This window comes from Morone saxatilis, unplaced genomic scaffold, assembly GCF_004916995.1.
Source record: "Morone saxatilis isolate NCDOM2014 unplaced genomic scaffold, NCSU_SB_2.0 Contig0, whole genome shotgun sequence".
Classification (NCBI taxonomy): Eukaryota; Metazoa; Chordata; class Actinopteri; family Moronidae; genus Morone; species Morone saxatilis.
This window is the reverse complement of record NW_023339650.1, coordinates 19,555,191-19,570,698: the sequence shown is the minus strand read 5'-3', so window position 1 is coordinate 19,570,698 and position 15,508 is coordinate 19,555,191. Positions and strand designations below refer to the sequence as shown.

General features: G+C 42.2%; 3 protein-coding genes across 3 annotated transcripts in view; 2 read left to right on the top strand and 1 right to left on the bottom strand.

Moving 5' to 3' along the window:
- tmeff1b (transmembrane protein with EGF-like and two follistatin-like domains 1b) overlaps positions 1-2,679 on the top strand; it is a gene marked incomplete at its 5' end in the record, with an annotated part of 6,805 nt that extends 4,126 nt beyond the window's left edge. The window contains 2 exon segments of the mRNA XM_035676298.1: positions 1-72; positions 317-2,679. Of these exon segments, the coding sequence (XP_035532191.1) occupies positions 1-72; positions 317-401 (157 nt within the window).
- A 2,488-nt stretch (positions 2,680-5,167) lies between these two features.
- cavin4b (caveolae associated protein 4b) lies at positions 5,168-13,904 on the top strand. Its single transcript, XM_035676546.1, has 2 exons — positions 5,168-5,884; positions 11,535-13,904. Exons 1-2 carry the CDS (start codon positions 5,534-5,536, stop codon positions 12,105-12,107), a joined length of 924 nt encoding a protein of 307 aa, XP_035532439.1. The 5' UTR covers positions 5,168-5,533; the 3' UTR covers positions 12,108-13,904.
- Positions 13,158-15,508, bottom strand: part of LOC118324808 (dynein heavy chain 5, axonemal-like) — a gene marked incomplete in the record, with an annotated part of 45,419 nt that continues 43,068 nt past the window's right edge. The window contains 3 exon segments of the mRNA XM_035657282.1: positions 13,158-14,591; positions 14,830-15,051; positions 15,161-15,369. Of these exon segments, the coding sequence (XP_035513175.1) occupies positions 14,358-14,591; positions 14,830-15,051; positions 15,161-15,369 (665 nt within the window).

The following is a 15,508-nucleotide window of genomic DNA, read 5'->3' as shown; positions in this document are numbered from 1 at the left end:
CGTCCTCATCGCCGCCATCATCGGAGCCGTCCAGATCGCCGTCATTGTAGCCGTGGTCATGTGCTTCACCAGGTACTCCCAGCGCTACTGCGTGTACTACTAATACTAATACTATTAATACTGCTAATACTACAAACAGTCAGTCCAGCAGCCTGAAGTCCTTCCGTACATGAAAGATGAGATGAGACAGATTTGAATGACTTTGGTAATACTGGGAATATTAAGTGTGGAGTAACTCTTTAAACACTCAGCAGACCTTGAGGTGAGTCTTGGATGCTGTTATTAACCGCTGTGTCCTTCCTGTCGTGTCCTGCAGGAGGTGCAACAAGACGAAGCGTGGCCGGAGACAGAAGCAGCACCTCGGTCACTTCCCGTCAGGAACGTCCTCCAGGATGATGTAGCTGCTCTTTTTCCCTCTCTAATGTTTTTATGAAAAGTCTAAATTTTTCGTACCACACAGACAGACTGCAGTTTTGATATCTCGACTTTTTGGTGCCTCTTTTGTTTTCCCTTTTTTTAAAATACTTTTTGAATTTCTTAAGGGGCCTTATTTTTCAGATTTTCCTCCATGTTTGTTTTTTTCCGTCTGGACAGTTTTGTCTCCGCACTGTCTGCAGATGATGATGCTGCCGTCCTCTCAGACTCTGAAACACTGTGGATCCTCCGGCAGGAAACATTATTTATCTGATTGTATCTTCACTTTGGACCGTCCTCATACAAACTGGAATAACAGATTGTCTCCGTTCATTTTAACCCTGTGGGACGCAGAGTGATGCCGTTTTTGTGCTTCTTTTATTTTAAAGGAATATTAATGATTGTTTCACCCTGTTTGTGTGGAATATAAATCAAGATCACTGCTGAATACTTAAAGTTGAAATTTAAATACGGCTGGATTTGACTGAACATTTAGTTTTTAGTATTTTTTTAGGATTCACATAATTAAATTGATTATCGTTTGATTTCTCCATAAAAAAACAAATGTAGCTGCTAAAAAGTTTAGCATCCGGACTACAGAGGATAAACATACGTACGAGAGGAAGAAATCTCTCTGGTAGATTGGGATTAGTGGATTTTAAAGGTACAACATGTTATAAATTTCAGCATTAATATTTAGTAGTGATTCAATATTCAGGGTTCCCACATGTCCTGGAAGTGGATTATAATGACCAAATATCCTGAAAGTCTTTAATAGTATTTTAGCCCCTCACTCAGATCGCAGACGTACACCTGGGTTTGGAAAGATAATCTGCGCAGTGACACTGGGAAGTGGATTTACCAGACACAAAGCGGAGCGGACCTGCTGCCATCTTTTGGAGCCGCAAGCTCAGTTCAGATTCTACCGATGGTTATTATCTACACACACAATTCAACGACGGGGGCAACGAAAAACAGCCTTTTTACACACACAGCCCGTCAGCAAGTGGTCGACTAATGTGGGCCTGTCAGAGGAAAGTCGTGTATAAGTTCATTATTCCATGCACACTACAAACCTAATATAACTATAAAAAACAAAAATACATTGGGTTATGCTGTAGAGAGCTTTTTTTGTAAATCGGCCTTGTGTGAGTGCAGAAATCAGTCAATGCTGATTATCTCCAAACGCCAGATAATCGACCCATTAATCAGTTAACGATTAGATTTGTGGTAGTGGTTACCCCAGCGATGTTAATTCCACGCGCACAGGGCTTTCACTTTCTCGAAGATTACATTTCTGTAAAATAAAATAAATCCTACTTGATTTGAACTGGTACTGCCACAAAAGCAAGCATGAACGCTGACCCCCATCCTGTAATGAACCCCCATCAGTAAAAAAAAGAATAAAACTGCAGTTAAATGAGTCAGTACTAGACCTCCCGGTGGGTTATCTGTCTGTGAGCAGGCTGTCATGGATTCTTAGAAAACCTCCAGGACAAGGATAGAGTGGGAACCCTGAGTATCACAGTTAGGGATTCATTCGTTGATATTTCTGTGTTGACTTTTTACCATGCACTGTGTCCACATTGTCTTCAGTGTGGGGACCAGTTAAAGGTGTTATGAAGGCATTAATACTCCAGGGGGCGCTCTGTACCAGGACTACAGGATTATCAGGGACCACTGAAGCCCTCTAGGGTATTGTTGCAGACTCACAGCTGATGGGTTATTTTTCTGTTTTGCTGTGTCTCACAGGGTCAAAAATAATCCTTCATGTAACTCAGATGAACTTTATTTGAGCTGTTTTTGTATTTGTTACGATGAGACGCACCTAAAAACCAAAATGCTGTTTTTTCTACTGCTTAAAAAAAGAGAAGGTACAGGCTGACATGTACAGGTTGTTTTTATTGCTTAATTTTCAGATGACGCCATTCCGGAAATGGACTCCAATGTTTTTTTGTGTGTTCTGACAAGCTGATGATAATTTAAATCGCTTTGTTTTTTGGTCGAGTCTCTGCTTTTTTTATCTAATTGGTGGTACGATGGTACGACGTGTCCGTGTTGGTCGTTTTATTGTGGTAGGAGGAGTAGACTCAATAAGCTGGGAGGTTCCCTGAAGTAAGGCTGTACCGAGATCAGATTTATTTGACTCACTCAGTCTCTCTGCAGGAATCCAGCCTGATTTTACTGTAGATGTTGCATGAACCAGTGAAGTTGTTGTTTAGACTATACTGTAGTGGAACTAGGATTAAATTATGATGTTCGAAACCACTGTGTCATCGCTTTAATCTGTTTATGCACTTCCTTTTTCTCTCATACATCAGGGGCGAGTCCAGAGGGGGGGCCTGGGCCTGGAATCTAAATGAATTAAAGCTGAATGGAACAGTGTAACTATACAGGGTTAATTTTCTCTCCTGATGAATAAAAGTACAAAGCCTAGCTGTGAAACCACATAATCAAAATTACATATATGATGTACTATTGCAATACAAAATGTGTTGATATCATATTTGTGGAACTGTGTCGTTTTATTGTCCAGAAGGGTTTGAGACAGTGCTAAAAGGGTTTACTATTGTTGAATATTATCAACATGGCAGTATAGAAGCATTTTGTATGCTCCATACGCTCTAGATTAGTAATTCCCAACCTAAATATAAATGAATGATACTGACAGCGAGGAGCTGTACAGTACAAATATAGCCTACCTCAGACACCTGACGGCAGGTATGCAGCACCTGGGGAGGGGCTTGCGGCTGTGTTGAAAGAGCCTTAAGCTGCAGTACCTCAAATGCCCACTAGATTCTGCTCCAAGGGATCTCCGACTGAAACATATTTATACACATTCAGCCCTCAGTTTATTATTTTTCTGATATAAAGCATAACATGGAAATGTTTTTCATTTAGAGATTTAAGCTTGGGTTGATTGACAGGTGTTTCAGCCAATCACAGTCATCTCTGTCCAAATTAGTTCCTGATTAACTAAATTAAGATCTTCTGGCTTTAGGAACTGACAGGGTTTGCTTAGCTTTACATACAAAATAACACCAACTGTCCCCCTCTAATCTAATAAGATCCATTGAACTGTTGCATTATATTATATATAATATTGAACATTAACATTATGGAGACTCCACCCACCGTGAGTGAGGGAGGAGTGAAAAGCAAGCGCTCCCTGTGGCTGTTGAAGCATCCATGTCTTGTTCAGGGAGGAAGTTAAATATAGCAGTGACGGCAGGATAATTATAGGCAGCAGCTGGTGGAGGGTTTTTAGACGGCGGGGAGTCCCCTCATTTTTCCATCTGATTCCATCCCTCCTTTCTCACCCCATCTCATTCCTAACACCCTCTTTCTTCTGTAGGTTTTTCATCATCAGCTGGCTGCTTTCCAGGGTTTTGGAAGTTTTCTGAACTTTCAAAAGGCACTCAAGCAACAAAAGATACAACTATGACAGGAAGTTGCTTATGGATGCAAAAGCGAAGGTGCGAATGCTCCACTCATTAGTTTTCGGAGTACCAAAGGCTGCGATGTCGGTTTCATGGCCGTTACCATGTCTGTGTGATATCAAGGCACAAAAACATCAAGAAAATGAAATATGTAGTTTTTACCCTACGTCAGAAATAAAGATTCTGTAATTTTGATTTGAAAACGAAATCAAAATATTACAAAGATTTTTGTCTGAAAAATAAAGAAATCTTTTTCAGTTAAAATATATCTCACATATCCTATTGTGAGTTCATTACCTCCCTACACATTGTTCAGTTTCAACTCGTCTGTATCAGAAAACAATGGCAGCTCTCCTGCTCACACAGGATCTGGTGCTTCCAGATAAACAGCTAAAAATGTTTGTGAACAGATTTGAGGAAAGAAATAGTCAACAACAGAATCTGGATCCATATCTGATCAGCACTGTCTGACAGTTTGATCTGAGTTTGGTGCATCCTATTTTACTGTAAATGGGACCATCAGTTACTAAATGAACATCATGCTGTATGGAAGAAGACTGAAACTAGAGCCTGAGACCAAACTCATCCGGAAACTCTTTACTGAGATAATAAATCAACTGAGAAGTCGGCTCATTTCTTCATAAGACTGCATGATATCGGTTTATACTGCAGCCAATACAGCTGCCCCCTACTGGCCATTACATAGAATGCAGGTTTAAAAAGTCTAAACCTGGAGGGAGGGATTAAGACAGAACAAGTGAAAAGGTGACAGTTGATAGATGGGTGATGGAGGAATAGATGGGAGGGGGTTTCCATTCCTTTTAATGCAATCATCTCCCAAAGAGGTGCAGGGAGTCACTTTACCCTCACTGTATTTTTAGCAACAGAGAACACAGACAGAGGCCAGGATCCATGTCACTCTTTATCCATCTCACTCATTAACACAGACATTCCTTTAATATCGGTTTTCATTTTTAAATTCTCTGATTGATGGGAGTTCTCAGGGCCTTCAGAAGTCCATGAGTGACATGACTTCTTAATGCCAAATTAGACTAAAGAGATAAAACATGGGATGTCCATAAGATCTCCACTTGAGTAGATTTAATTTTACAGTCTGGTCACTGGCTTTAAAATCTACCACTTTATCATTGAACATTGATTAAACATTGTTAAAACTCTAATACTGTCCCTCTGCATTTTACCTTCGCTCTCTTTTTAGCCACACCATTCCCCCTTCCATCCCTCCCTCCTCTTAACTCCTGCCATCCTTCCCTCCTTCCCTCCCTCCCTCTCCCAGCAGGGTGGAGTCTATCAGTGGGTCTGAACAGTTTCAGGGTCAACTTCCAGTTGTAGAGGGGTGATCCGGTAGTCCTCCTCCCTTTTCCCCTTCTCCTTCCAGAGGAGGTTTCTATTCATTCTTCCCTTGAACTCCCTCTCTTTCCTTGGAACCTCCGTTGCCTTAACCTCTATTCTTCTTTCCTCTGTGGCTTTGATTTCCCCTTTTCTTTTCAAAGTCTAAGTGCAACAGATTTTTCCGGAGCTCCTTTTCGTCCTTCCTACTCTTCCTCACCCCTTCTTCTCTTTTACATTTGGATCACTGGGTACTAGGTAACAGTCAATCAACCAAGCAACTAGAAGATAAGTCAGGAGCGGGTGAAAAAGAGAACCGTTAAGCAAGTATGACAGACAAAACGGGAGGCGGAGATGATGCCGGAAGCATCATGGCGTTGCTGGAGCGCGTGGCGGGCCTCATGGACAGCGTCCAGACCACGCAGCAGCGAATGGAGGAGCGTCAGGTGGAGCTGGAGAACACGGTAAAGACCATCCAGGCCGACGTTGTCAAGCTGACTAACACCCATGCCAACACCAGTTCCACCGTCGACCGTCTGCTGGAGAAGACGCGCAAGGTCAGCCGCCACATCAAGGACGTCAGAGTGCGTGTGGAGAACCAGAACATCAGGGTGAAGAAGGTGGAGGCCACCCAGGGAGACCTCCTGGCCAAGAACAAGTTCAGGGTGGTCATTTATCAGGTAGGACTCACAGATGTTTAGTTCTTTGGCTTCAAAGACAAATCTGTTTGATGATCATTGGGACCAGTAGAATAGGAACAACTGCCTTGGTTGCTAAATTAATTCTTCTAGTATCAGGGCAGTGGAGTGTTGATTCTCTACTAGAAATGGTTTAGAGCATCAGGCTAACCTACAGCTACATGACTAAATGAACTGAAAAGCGTACTTCTAATGCGCTTTCTAGTGAGAATTCAAAGAAGGTAATGCTTTTTGAACCAATGTGAAACTGATTCAGTGGAAAATCAACCCAGATAGATCTAAAAAGCACTGAACAGACACAAAGAGAGACTCTCTTCTATCTGACCAGATTAAACTGAATATGATTTGGACCCAACCCAACTCAATGCCATTGATGGGTCTCAGAAGAACCGAGTGGACCTGTGAAGAGCTTTAACATGAAGTACCTGTGTTTTCGGGTTCTATATGTCATCATTACTATGGATCAAGCCCAAGGAAATGGTCTGAGGCCTGTAGTGGTGGCACCAGGCTTGGCATCTGGTTTGCTATATGACTTCATCACCATCATAACTTGAATTATAATTATCAGTTCACGGTAGTCACTTTTAACAGTAGACAAACTGAACTGTGGAACAAAAAGGGCCAGTTGGTGTGTGCCGGATAATAAGTGTACCTGCTTTATAGAGCTGGACCAGGTCTAAAATAGCTGCCAGCCTACGTCCAGTTTTCGCAGAGCAGGAGAACTTTTAATATTCAAGCAGATTTTTCTGAAAGGCACAGACCTTTGTCAGCAGATTTCTCAATTTGAATAACTAAATGGGATTTCATTGCATGATGGCTCCAAAGGTCTTAAAAAACCAAATAAATGAATATGGTAAATCAGTTTCATCTGTCCAAAAAACATGAATAACTTTTCAGAATGATGTTGCCAAATGGTGCTTTGTGTCTGTTTCCAGACATTAGATACAGGCACCATTGATTTTAGAATCTGCTGTATCTTTACATTATTTATCCTAGAATGAAGTGACTGCATCAGTTCGTTTTAGGGGTTGAAATAGCAACAAGCACACACACTGGGCTTCGTTTTACTTCTTTGGCCTTCACAGTTAGCAGCTGCCAGCGCAATGGTGATCTTGTTATTTTAGCCGTGGATAAACCTCTGCATACTGAAAGGTTACACCACAGATCTAGAGCCCATAGAGCGGGCTTTCACTTGAAAATAGTTCACTTTTCGAATGATTATTTGGCTGCTATACTTTCATTCTTGAGTTGGGTCAGGAATTACTTCTTGCATAATGGTTGGCTTCAGCCACGCAATCTGATCCCAATGAACTTTGCTGACATTTGCCAACATGAGACACCGATGCTCTAAAAATGACAATTTGTGCCCCTTCATCAAAAGCAGAAATAAAGGATTTAATGTCAGAGTTCTCACCAAGTTAGACATCATCACATATGGCTGTTAATTTAGAGCACAGACAAGAACTATTTTTTAGAAAGCAATGAATTGTATGTTAAGTGTGGCACTAAATATCATATTAGCATGCTAACTTCCAAATATCAGAAAATTAACAACAGGAGTTGCAATATAACATGCAATTTAGCATGTTACCTACTAAGTAGCTTGTTGACTGGGACTAAATGCAGGAATAGCTCTGTGGGTGTGGTTCGGTTACTGTAATCCAGACTCTAATGTACAGTGTCAGGTTGCAGTGCGGTCAGTGAGGTCACATGTTGATCAAACCTCAGAAAGACCCTGCGATTGGCTGGCTGCAGCTGCTGGATGTCGGTGCACCCTAGTGTGCTGTTCAAGTCATGTGGGATGGAAGGTAGAGATGGTCCCTTGTGTCTGCATTGCGTGCGTTCCATTATCGGATAAACCGAAAATTCTGTACACATTGTTGCGGTTAATTAAAAGGTAAATCTTAATTGACCCTTCCTAAGTCCCGCCCCTTTTTGCACCAATAACAGTTCATCAACTTTCTGCTTTTCTGTATGTAGCTATGCTATGTGCTAGGCAAAGCTGAGTGTGCCAAATAGTAGCAGTAAGACTAGGTTGTACACTTGATGTTGCTATCCTCGTCTTCGGTGCCTTTACTCCACTGCCTCACTCAAATGACAAGCTAACGTTAGCAAATTAGGCTGCAAATTTGTTGTCAATGTAGGGTTAGGCTTTATACAGAAGCACACTGCTTCTCTGATGCTTTGGTGTCGCAATCGTCTGCTCAGGACGTAAACAACATAACATTACTAGATTAGTTTACTAAATACTGACAGGTCAATAAGATCAAGCTGAAAGTGGAGCGCCCTCTGCTGGATCACAAGGCAAACTAAGCAACAGTCTGTTGCACTAGACTGTCAGTTTTGAATTTACACTTCGAAAATTAACCACGTTTAAACTAATTTTCAAATCAAAAATGTACAGTCTTAAGAGCTAGTTATATCTGATAGCTAATGTCAGCAAAACGACCCTAGCTAATTAGCTAGCTAACAATTGATGTAGATTATCCATGAAAGGAGAAAGTTGACAGAGGTCCCAAAAAGGGCGGTACTTAGGAAGGGTCAATTGCTGGTCTTCATATAAACCCTCTTCTCCTGCATGTAATTCAGACCACGCCGACCTCCACATCCTTCCTTTACTTTCCTCTCTATACGCTATAAAGAACACACAAATCCCTGCATTGGCACTGAAAGTAAGCACTGGATGTAAAGTGGCAGAATAATCCAATATGGATGCAAAACTGAATGTTTGATTTTTACAGTGATGACACCTTAATAATTAATTATCAAAGGTCTGATGGAGCTCTCTCACATGTACAAACCTACACAAGCACTCACCAAATTACCATTGTTATTCTAATGTGCTACTATGAATCTGAAACTAAATGAAGAGACGCTTCTTGGGTCGTGAGAGGAAATATTCACGAAAAATGTTCCCATGTCTCTCTGGTGACCACCTGGGCACCCTGGTGCTTATAATGTTCTGCAGTCCCAGACCAACAGAGTGCTCTGCACTGTGTGTTCTGACCCCTTTCTATCAGAACCAGCATTAACTGTTTCAGCAGTTTGAGCTACAGTAGCTCGTCTGTTGGATCGGACCACAAGTGCCAGCCTTCACTCCCCACGTGCATCAATGAGCTGGCCCCATGGACCTGTCTCCGGTTCTGTTCTTTTTTTTCGATAGGTAGCTGACCTCCTGCCAGACGCGGACCTGCCAACACAGAGCTTGCAGTTTGGAGATGCTCAATGTGGACTTGTCAAAGTCGCCTCAGATTCAGCTCGCCACATCTTCCTGCTTTACACCTGAGGCGGGACACAATCGTTCACTTGCTGCCTGATATATCCCCCCACTGACAGGAGCCCTGATAACCAGATAATCAGTGTTATTCAGTGGCCGTAATGTTATTGCTGATCGGCGTATGTTAAGAGTGTGTGCTCAGTTAGGAGAGCTGCTATGTGGTTTCTGTACTGTAAGTGACTGTGCCAGCTGAGAGCTGACAGACCAGGTTATTCTGAGTCTGAACCGCCACCATCTCCTAATATAGTGGTCTGCTCTCTCACCCTTCCTCTCTCTCTGGATTAGCTAACGAAGCTGCTGTACGAGGGTTATAAATCATTTCGTTAGCTGCTAACAGGCTGTGCTCACTGTTTGACTTGTTCTGACAAATTTTAGTCAGATTGACGGAGGAAATCCTGTCAGCCAGAGCAGAAGCTGTGGAGGTTTAGCACATAACTGCAGTGTCATGGGATCAGATGCGCTCATGACCTTTGACCTTCCTGCCCTCCCAGTTTAGCAGAGCAGAAAGGCCTTCAAGCTGAAATCTTCCTTTCCTTTCCATTGCCTCATTAGGTTGGATTCTGTCTACGAGCTGCTATTCGGTCTTGCTGCTCAGTCTATCCGAGAACTTTGTAGTTTAATACGCTGAAATCAACAGCAAAACTCAAGTAGTGGATGAACTTAAATAAATAAATTCATCCAGGTATTGAACTTAAGTACTTGGGTAACATGTGACAGAAATGTATCCGCAGCACTCTTGAATACTTTTGAAGCAGCAAAGGACCCAAACTTGCCATCACCGCTAGTGAGATGAGAAGATCTCATATTTGTGGTTTAAGTACAGGCCTGGAATCAGGACATAGTTAGCCTAGCATAGCATACAGACTGGAAGCAACAACTAAAGGGACTCCTGAGTCACGTGATGGACACATTTCTTGTTGAACAATGGTTTATTCATCCACCCAGTGCTGCTGTGCAAATTTTCAGCCAGTTTCCTGACTAGACAGACACTCAGTGAACACAGGCTTCGGTCTCTGCCCAGGTCCAAGGGTGCCAAACCTGGCGACCTCTCTCTTCAGACTTCAAGAAGCTGCACACAATCACCATTCCAACACACAACACCCCCAAAACCACATATTACGTTCTTCACATTTCTGTGTAGGCTATGTATTAAAGAAACGAGATACAGACATGTTAATTAGTGAGCTTTCATTTTAGATTGTTAGCAGGCTCTGCTACATGCTCCTGCTGTGTTTCTCAGTTATGAATGTTATGTTCAGTCAAAGCCTTGGAAATGTCAGCCTCTCTATCAGGTGTCATATAGTGCCTATGATGCATGTAATCAAAGATCCTGACGATCCTATTAGCATGCTACGGACCAGTTTGCTAACATGCATGAAGGTTCAATAAACTTAATGAGTTTGATCTTCCAGGACTGATCTGACTTCAAATCAAATTCCTGGTGATCAATCTTTCTACATTTTCTTACTTTGTCCCTTGCTTACCAGCTCAGGTGTTGTCCAAGCTGGCGTCTGGGGGCCTTCAGGGTGTTCTTGAGGAGGCTGAAGACAGTTCCCAGTAAATTTATGCCTTGCAGAGTCAGCTTAGTACATCCAGGTCACATTTCACTACTGATCAAAATGTAGAAAACTGCCTCTTCAAACTGCTGAACATCATTGACAATGATTTAAACTGAATGTCACTAATTTGACTCACACCTAAAATGTACACTAACAGATTTTGGTGTATAGCTTTAGGACCAGAAATGCCAAATATGCTGCACCATGTGGCTGTTTGTCAAATGACTTTTTCTTTACCTTTTACTTGGCTTCTACTAGTTTTTAGGTAACTTTGTGTTTACTTGTGGAACTGAGCATGAATCAGGAGTTTGTAAATGAGGTTCAACCTTCCCAAAGTGAATTACATCTGCAAGGATCTGTGTCAGTTTGCAGCTTAGGCCTTAACATTTTTGCTCCATTTCATGTTAAGTGTAACTTGAGCTTCGAGTTGCAGACGGATGCATGCCATGACGTGGCCTGAAGCTGAAAGTGATCCGGCTTTGCTCAGTACGCTGCTGCTCGTTGATATGTTTAGCTTCCTGCAGCCGAGCACTGAGCTGCAGAAACAGGTGCTAGTTTATTTATGGAGGCAGGATCAGGCCTGCACACTAACAGCTAAAGTCTACATGACACACTTAAACCAGAGACAGATTTAAACCTGACATCAACTATTACACTTTGTCCATCTGAATTAGAAGAAAAACAAATACAGTTTTTTATGTCTAATGCACGGCATGTTTTTTCCCAGCACAAAGTCTGAGTTGTCCGTCATTTAATCATGATGGTTCACACTCTGCTCTGTGTTCTCCTCCCTCAGGGTGACCAGGAGGTGAAGGCTGTCACACCAGGCAACGAACCAGCAGAACCTAGCAGCAGCAGCGGCGCCAGAGCCGAGGTGGAACCGGACAAGTTTGAGCTTCCCCCAGAGTCGGACGAGGAGTACATGGTGGTGGAGGAGGCAGACTCCTCGTCAGCCGGCCGCATGAAAAAGACCGGGCTGACACGCATTGAGAGCTTCAAAGCCACCTTCTCCAAGGAGAACATGAGCAAGACCCGTGAGAACCTGGGCACCAAGGTCAACAAGTTTGGTGAGCGCATCGTGACAGCTGAGAGGCGCGAGAAGATCCGCCAGTCTGGTGAGAGGCTGAAGCAGTCGGGTGAGAGGCTGAAGGAGACCATCACCAAGAGCGTCCCAGCAAAGCTCAATCTGAAGAAGGAGAGGACTGTGGCAGAGGGCCAGGAAGGAGCTGAGGGTGGCACAGAGGGCGCCGTTCCCGTCCCTCCGCCCAAAGGCCGAAAGGGCAGTCCTGACGCCGCCAAGGCGGCTGACGATGAGGGCAAGCCGGAGGAATCTGAGGTGCCAATGTACGATATGAAGCAGCTATCGTAAACCGTGAGACAGTGACAAGATCTGGGCCGTTTTCTTTTGGACCACTGAGACCACACAGATGCAATGAACGTGAAGTTTTTAAAAGGTTGCTGCTACCAAGCAAGAGTGCAAATAATCAAGATTAACATTTGTTTGAACGTTGTTGAAGGAAGTGAGAGGGAACAGGCCGGTCACAGATCCAATCTGACTGAACATCAAGACAACAACCAAACAGATTCCTGAAATCACTGCGGTTATTTCATATGCAGTTACGCATGTTCTGGTCATTTATTATCAAATCAGCAAATATATATATAGTATTTTTTTTTGTTTTGTGTTCAATATACACTGACTTTGGGAAAATAAATGAACAAAGTGTTCAGAACTTCTTCCCAGGACATTTCCCAACATCACTCTGCTGCTGTTCACTTGTTTTTTGCATGTTGGTGAGATTGAAATGTTGGATGATAAAGCTATAACAGGGTTATAGTACGTTCAGTTCTGTGAAATGTTTGGAGAAAAAGTGATAAGAGTTTTGGACTCATTATAGGTGAAATAATTAAAGTCTTTCACTGGGGATCGACTTGAATAAACAAACAAATTTCTGTTTGGCAGCAACAATCAGGATGAGAGGTTCTTTGTTCCTGTAGAGGTCTTCACAAGTCCAAAAATCTGGACCTCTACTACATATATCAACACACAGACCTGAGACTCACTGAAAAAGAATGACACACTACCCAGACCCAGTTAGATATAGAAAGTAATTTGGATATAAATAATTTCCCCCTGGGATTATTAAAGTATTTCTGATTCTGATATGTCCACAGACTACAAAGACCAATCGTAAGTGGAAATGTTATTGACCACAATCACTACCGTTTTATCTAATATGGGGCAGGTTTGATACAATGACTGTACAGAGAAGAGCGACTTTATTGGCCGTTGAGGCATTTCCGTACACAACCAATATGCTGATGTGGGACTGTTTCTGTTGAATCCTCTATCACGTCAGTATAACACGACCTGTGTGGTAGATTTTCTCTATTAAACTACAGATACAGCTTTTGTTAAAAAAGATGTGTGCCATACTTTCAATTGGATTTGATAAGTTTAATTTGCCAACTTCGGCAGAGGAGTGTTCAAAAAATACAACTGAGGGGGATAAGACCCCTTGTGGCGCCGAAGATGAACTGTGAGGGACGATGCCACTTCACCACCCTTTTATGAAAATACATATACATTAAAATTGTTGATTGAATAATAAAGATCTAAATAATGTATTAATTACTATTTAAACTGTGTATTGTATAGTGTGTTAGTGTTACTTGTGTTTGAGTGAGAGAACTGTTTTGTAGCTACAGTTTTAATTAGCATTTAGTCATTAAAGGTCAGAATTCCTGATTAATTTGAAAGGAAATTAAGTAATAAAATTCTGGTAGTTTTATTTTGGAGCAGGCAGACAATTTCATTTGGTATTTTTCCCCCACATTTTCAGTTTTCCCTGTGTTTCATTTTAGAGCAGTTGGGTAACTTTTTTAGCAAAACTGCAAATTGGAGCATAAAAACCGTAAAAATTTATCTTTGGCTCTGAGCAACAGCTCATGTCATCATGATGAAAATAAAGCTAAGGGATTTTCACCTGACAGCAGTGATGTAACGGCGCTGTTGCTGATGTTTATTCTGTAATATATTTACAGTATTGTTGGTGTTTTTTAGCATTCGTTAGTGAGTGACTGCATGGCTGTAGTTTGTTAGAGATATTAAAGCAGGTTTGTGTTTGACTCATGTTATAAAAGTTCACTTGAATTATTTCTGTAACCAATGTGAGGTCTGTTCTTCAATAATTAGTCAGTGAATTGAAGTTTTTTAATTTCCTTTAATGTCATTAGATAATCTGTTACAGCAGCTGGTAAAAATACACAGCTTATGATTGCGCAAGCTTGATTTAAATTAAAGAAACAATGTTGGATTCCTCTGAATATTAGTTTTACATTTTATTGACTTTTTCTCTGCTGTATCTTCTGTATGCTGTTCTTCCAAACCGATTTGCTGAGTTTGAGAACAGACACCAGTTTTTAGGGATTTTTTTTATATTCATTCATTAAAATGAATTAAAAATAAAAAGTAAAAAAGGAATAAAAGAGAAAGAAGATAAAAGTTCAGTCAGACCTTCAATGAGTTGAAATTATTTTAATTTAATTATTATTTTCAGTTTTAACAAACAACATCCTGGAGTCATTGAGCCAGTGCTCCTTCAGTAAAGTTTGAGGATCACTTGCAGTCGCAGAGCAGCGCTGCACCGCGCAGTGTCCAGTGCTCCACCGGCTGAACGCTCCTCAGCTGCAAAGAGAAGATGAAGTTCAGGTCGGTCCGACGCGGTTTCTTGTAGACTGGACAAGAGTAAAGGCTGACTACCCCCCCGCCACCGGGCTGCCGCTTATTGTCTGCCATGTTGGCTGAGCTGATGGCGTAGACGTGGACCACAGGGAGGGGGCTGAAGAGGACCTGAGAGGCAGCAGAGAGGCTTCAATGAATTATATATTTTCATTTTTTTATAACTTTTTTTTAACATTATAGTTTTTATCACTTTAGTATTTATTTTAGATTTTTCTTTTACTATTTTTCTTTTCTGTTGTTTTAAAATTACTTTACCTTAATATTCTTTCATTTCATTATTTACTATTAGAATTTGAATTTCCATATTTTTTTTCTTTTTAAATAAATCACAAACACACAGTCTAACCTTTGGCGGGGCCTCAGTGAGTTTGGCGCTGCGGCGGTCCCATCCCGCCCCGTCCAGAAAGAGGCCGTATATATAGACTCCACCCACATCCTCTGGGGGCGGAGCCGACACGTCCTCCCTCATCATCTTGGTGACATCGTTGCTAAGGGTGACGGTATCCAAAGCCCAACCCCGGGACAGGTTGGAGCGTGTCGTCTCCTGGCGCATGGCGGTCAGAAAACCCTTCGAGAAACACGAAGACGCAAATAAACCTTTACGTGTAAAGCCAATTGGACAAGGCCAAATGTTTCTAAACTCCTGGTCTTCACTGCGTTGGCGCCGTCTGAACTACCTGTGGGTTGAAGAAGCCAGTGAGCCAGAACTGGTTTGGTCGGCCAGTGCCGATCCAGCTGCTGAGCTGCTGGTTCCTCTCCAGTAGCTCACTGAACCAGAAGCCCAGCGTCGCTGACGGCCAGCTGAGCCGTAGCCACAGGCGGGGGATCCGAGCGTCAAACATACAGTCGAGAGCGTCGCGCAAGTCTTCTGACATGATGATGGTGCCTGCAGCGAGAGGAAGTGGAACACTACATGCATACAAAACGGCAACTATTTTCAGCATTCTGTTAGAAACTGAGTACAATTAGCTGATAATGATCCGGAGCAGCCAGCGTCAGTAATCAATACCAACATTATTAAAGCA

What these genes read in the sequence shown, in the direction of transcription:
- cavin4b (XM_035676546.1), top strand. Translation starts at nt 5,534, where the DNA reads ATGACAGACAAAACGGGAGGCGGAGATGATGCCGGAAGCATCATGGCG. An exon ending in TCAGGGTGGTCATTTATCAG is followed by an intron (nt 5,885 to 11,534) that starts GTAGGACTCACA and finishes CTCCTCCCTCAG; the next exon opens with GGTGACCAGGAGGTGAAGGC.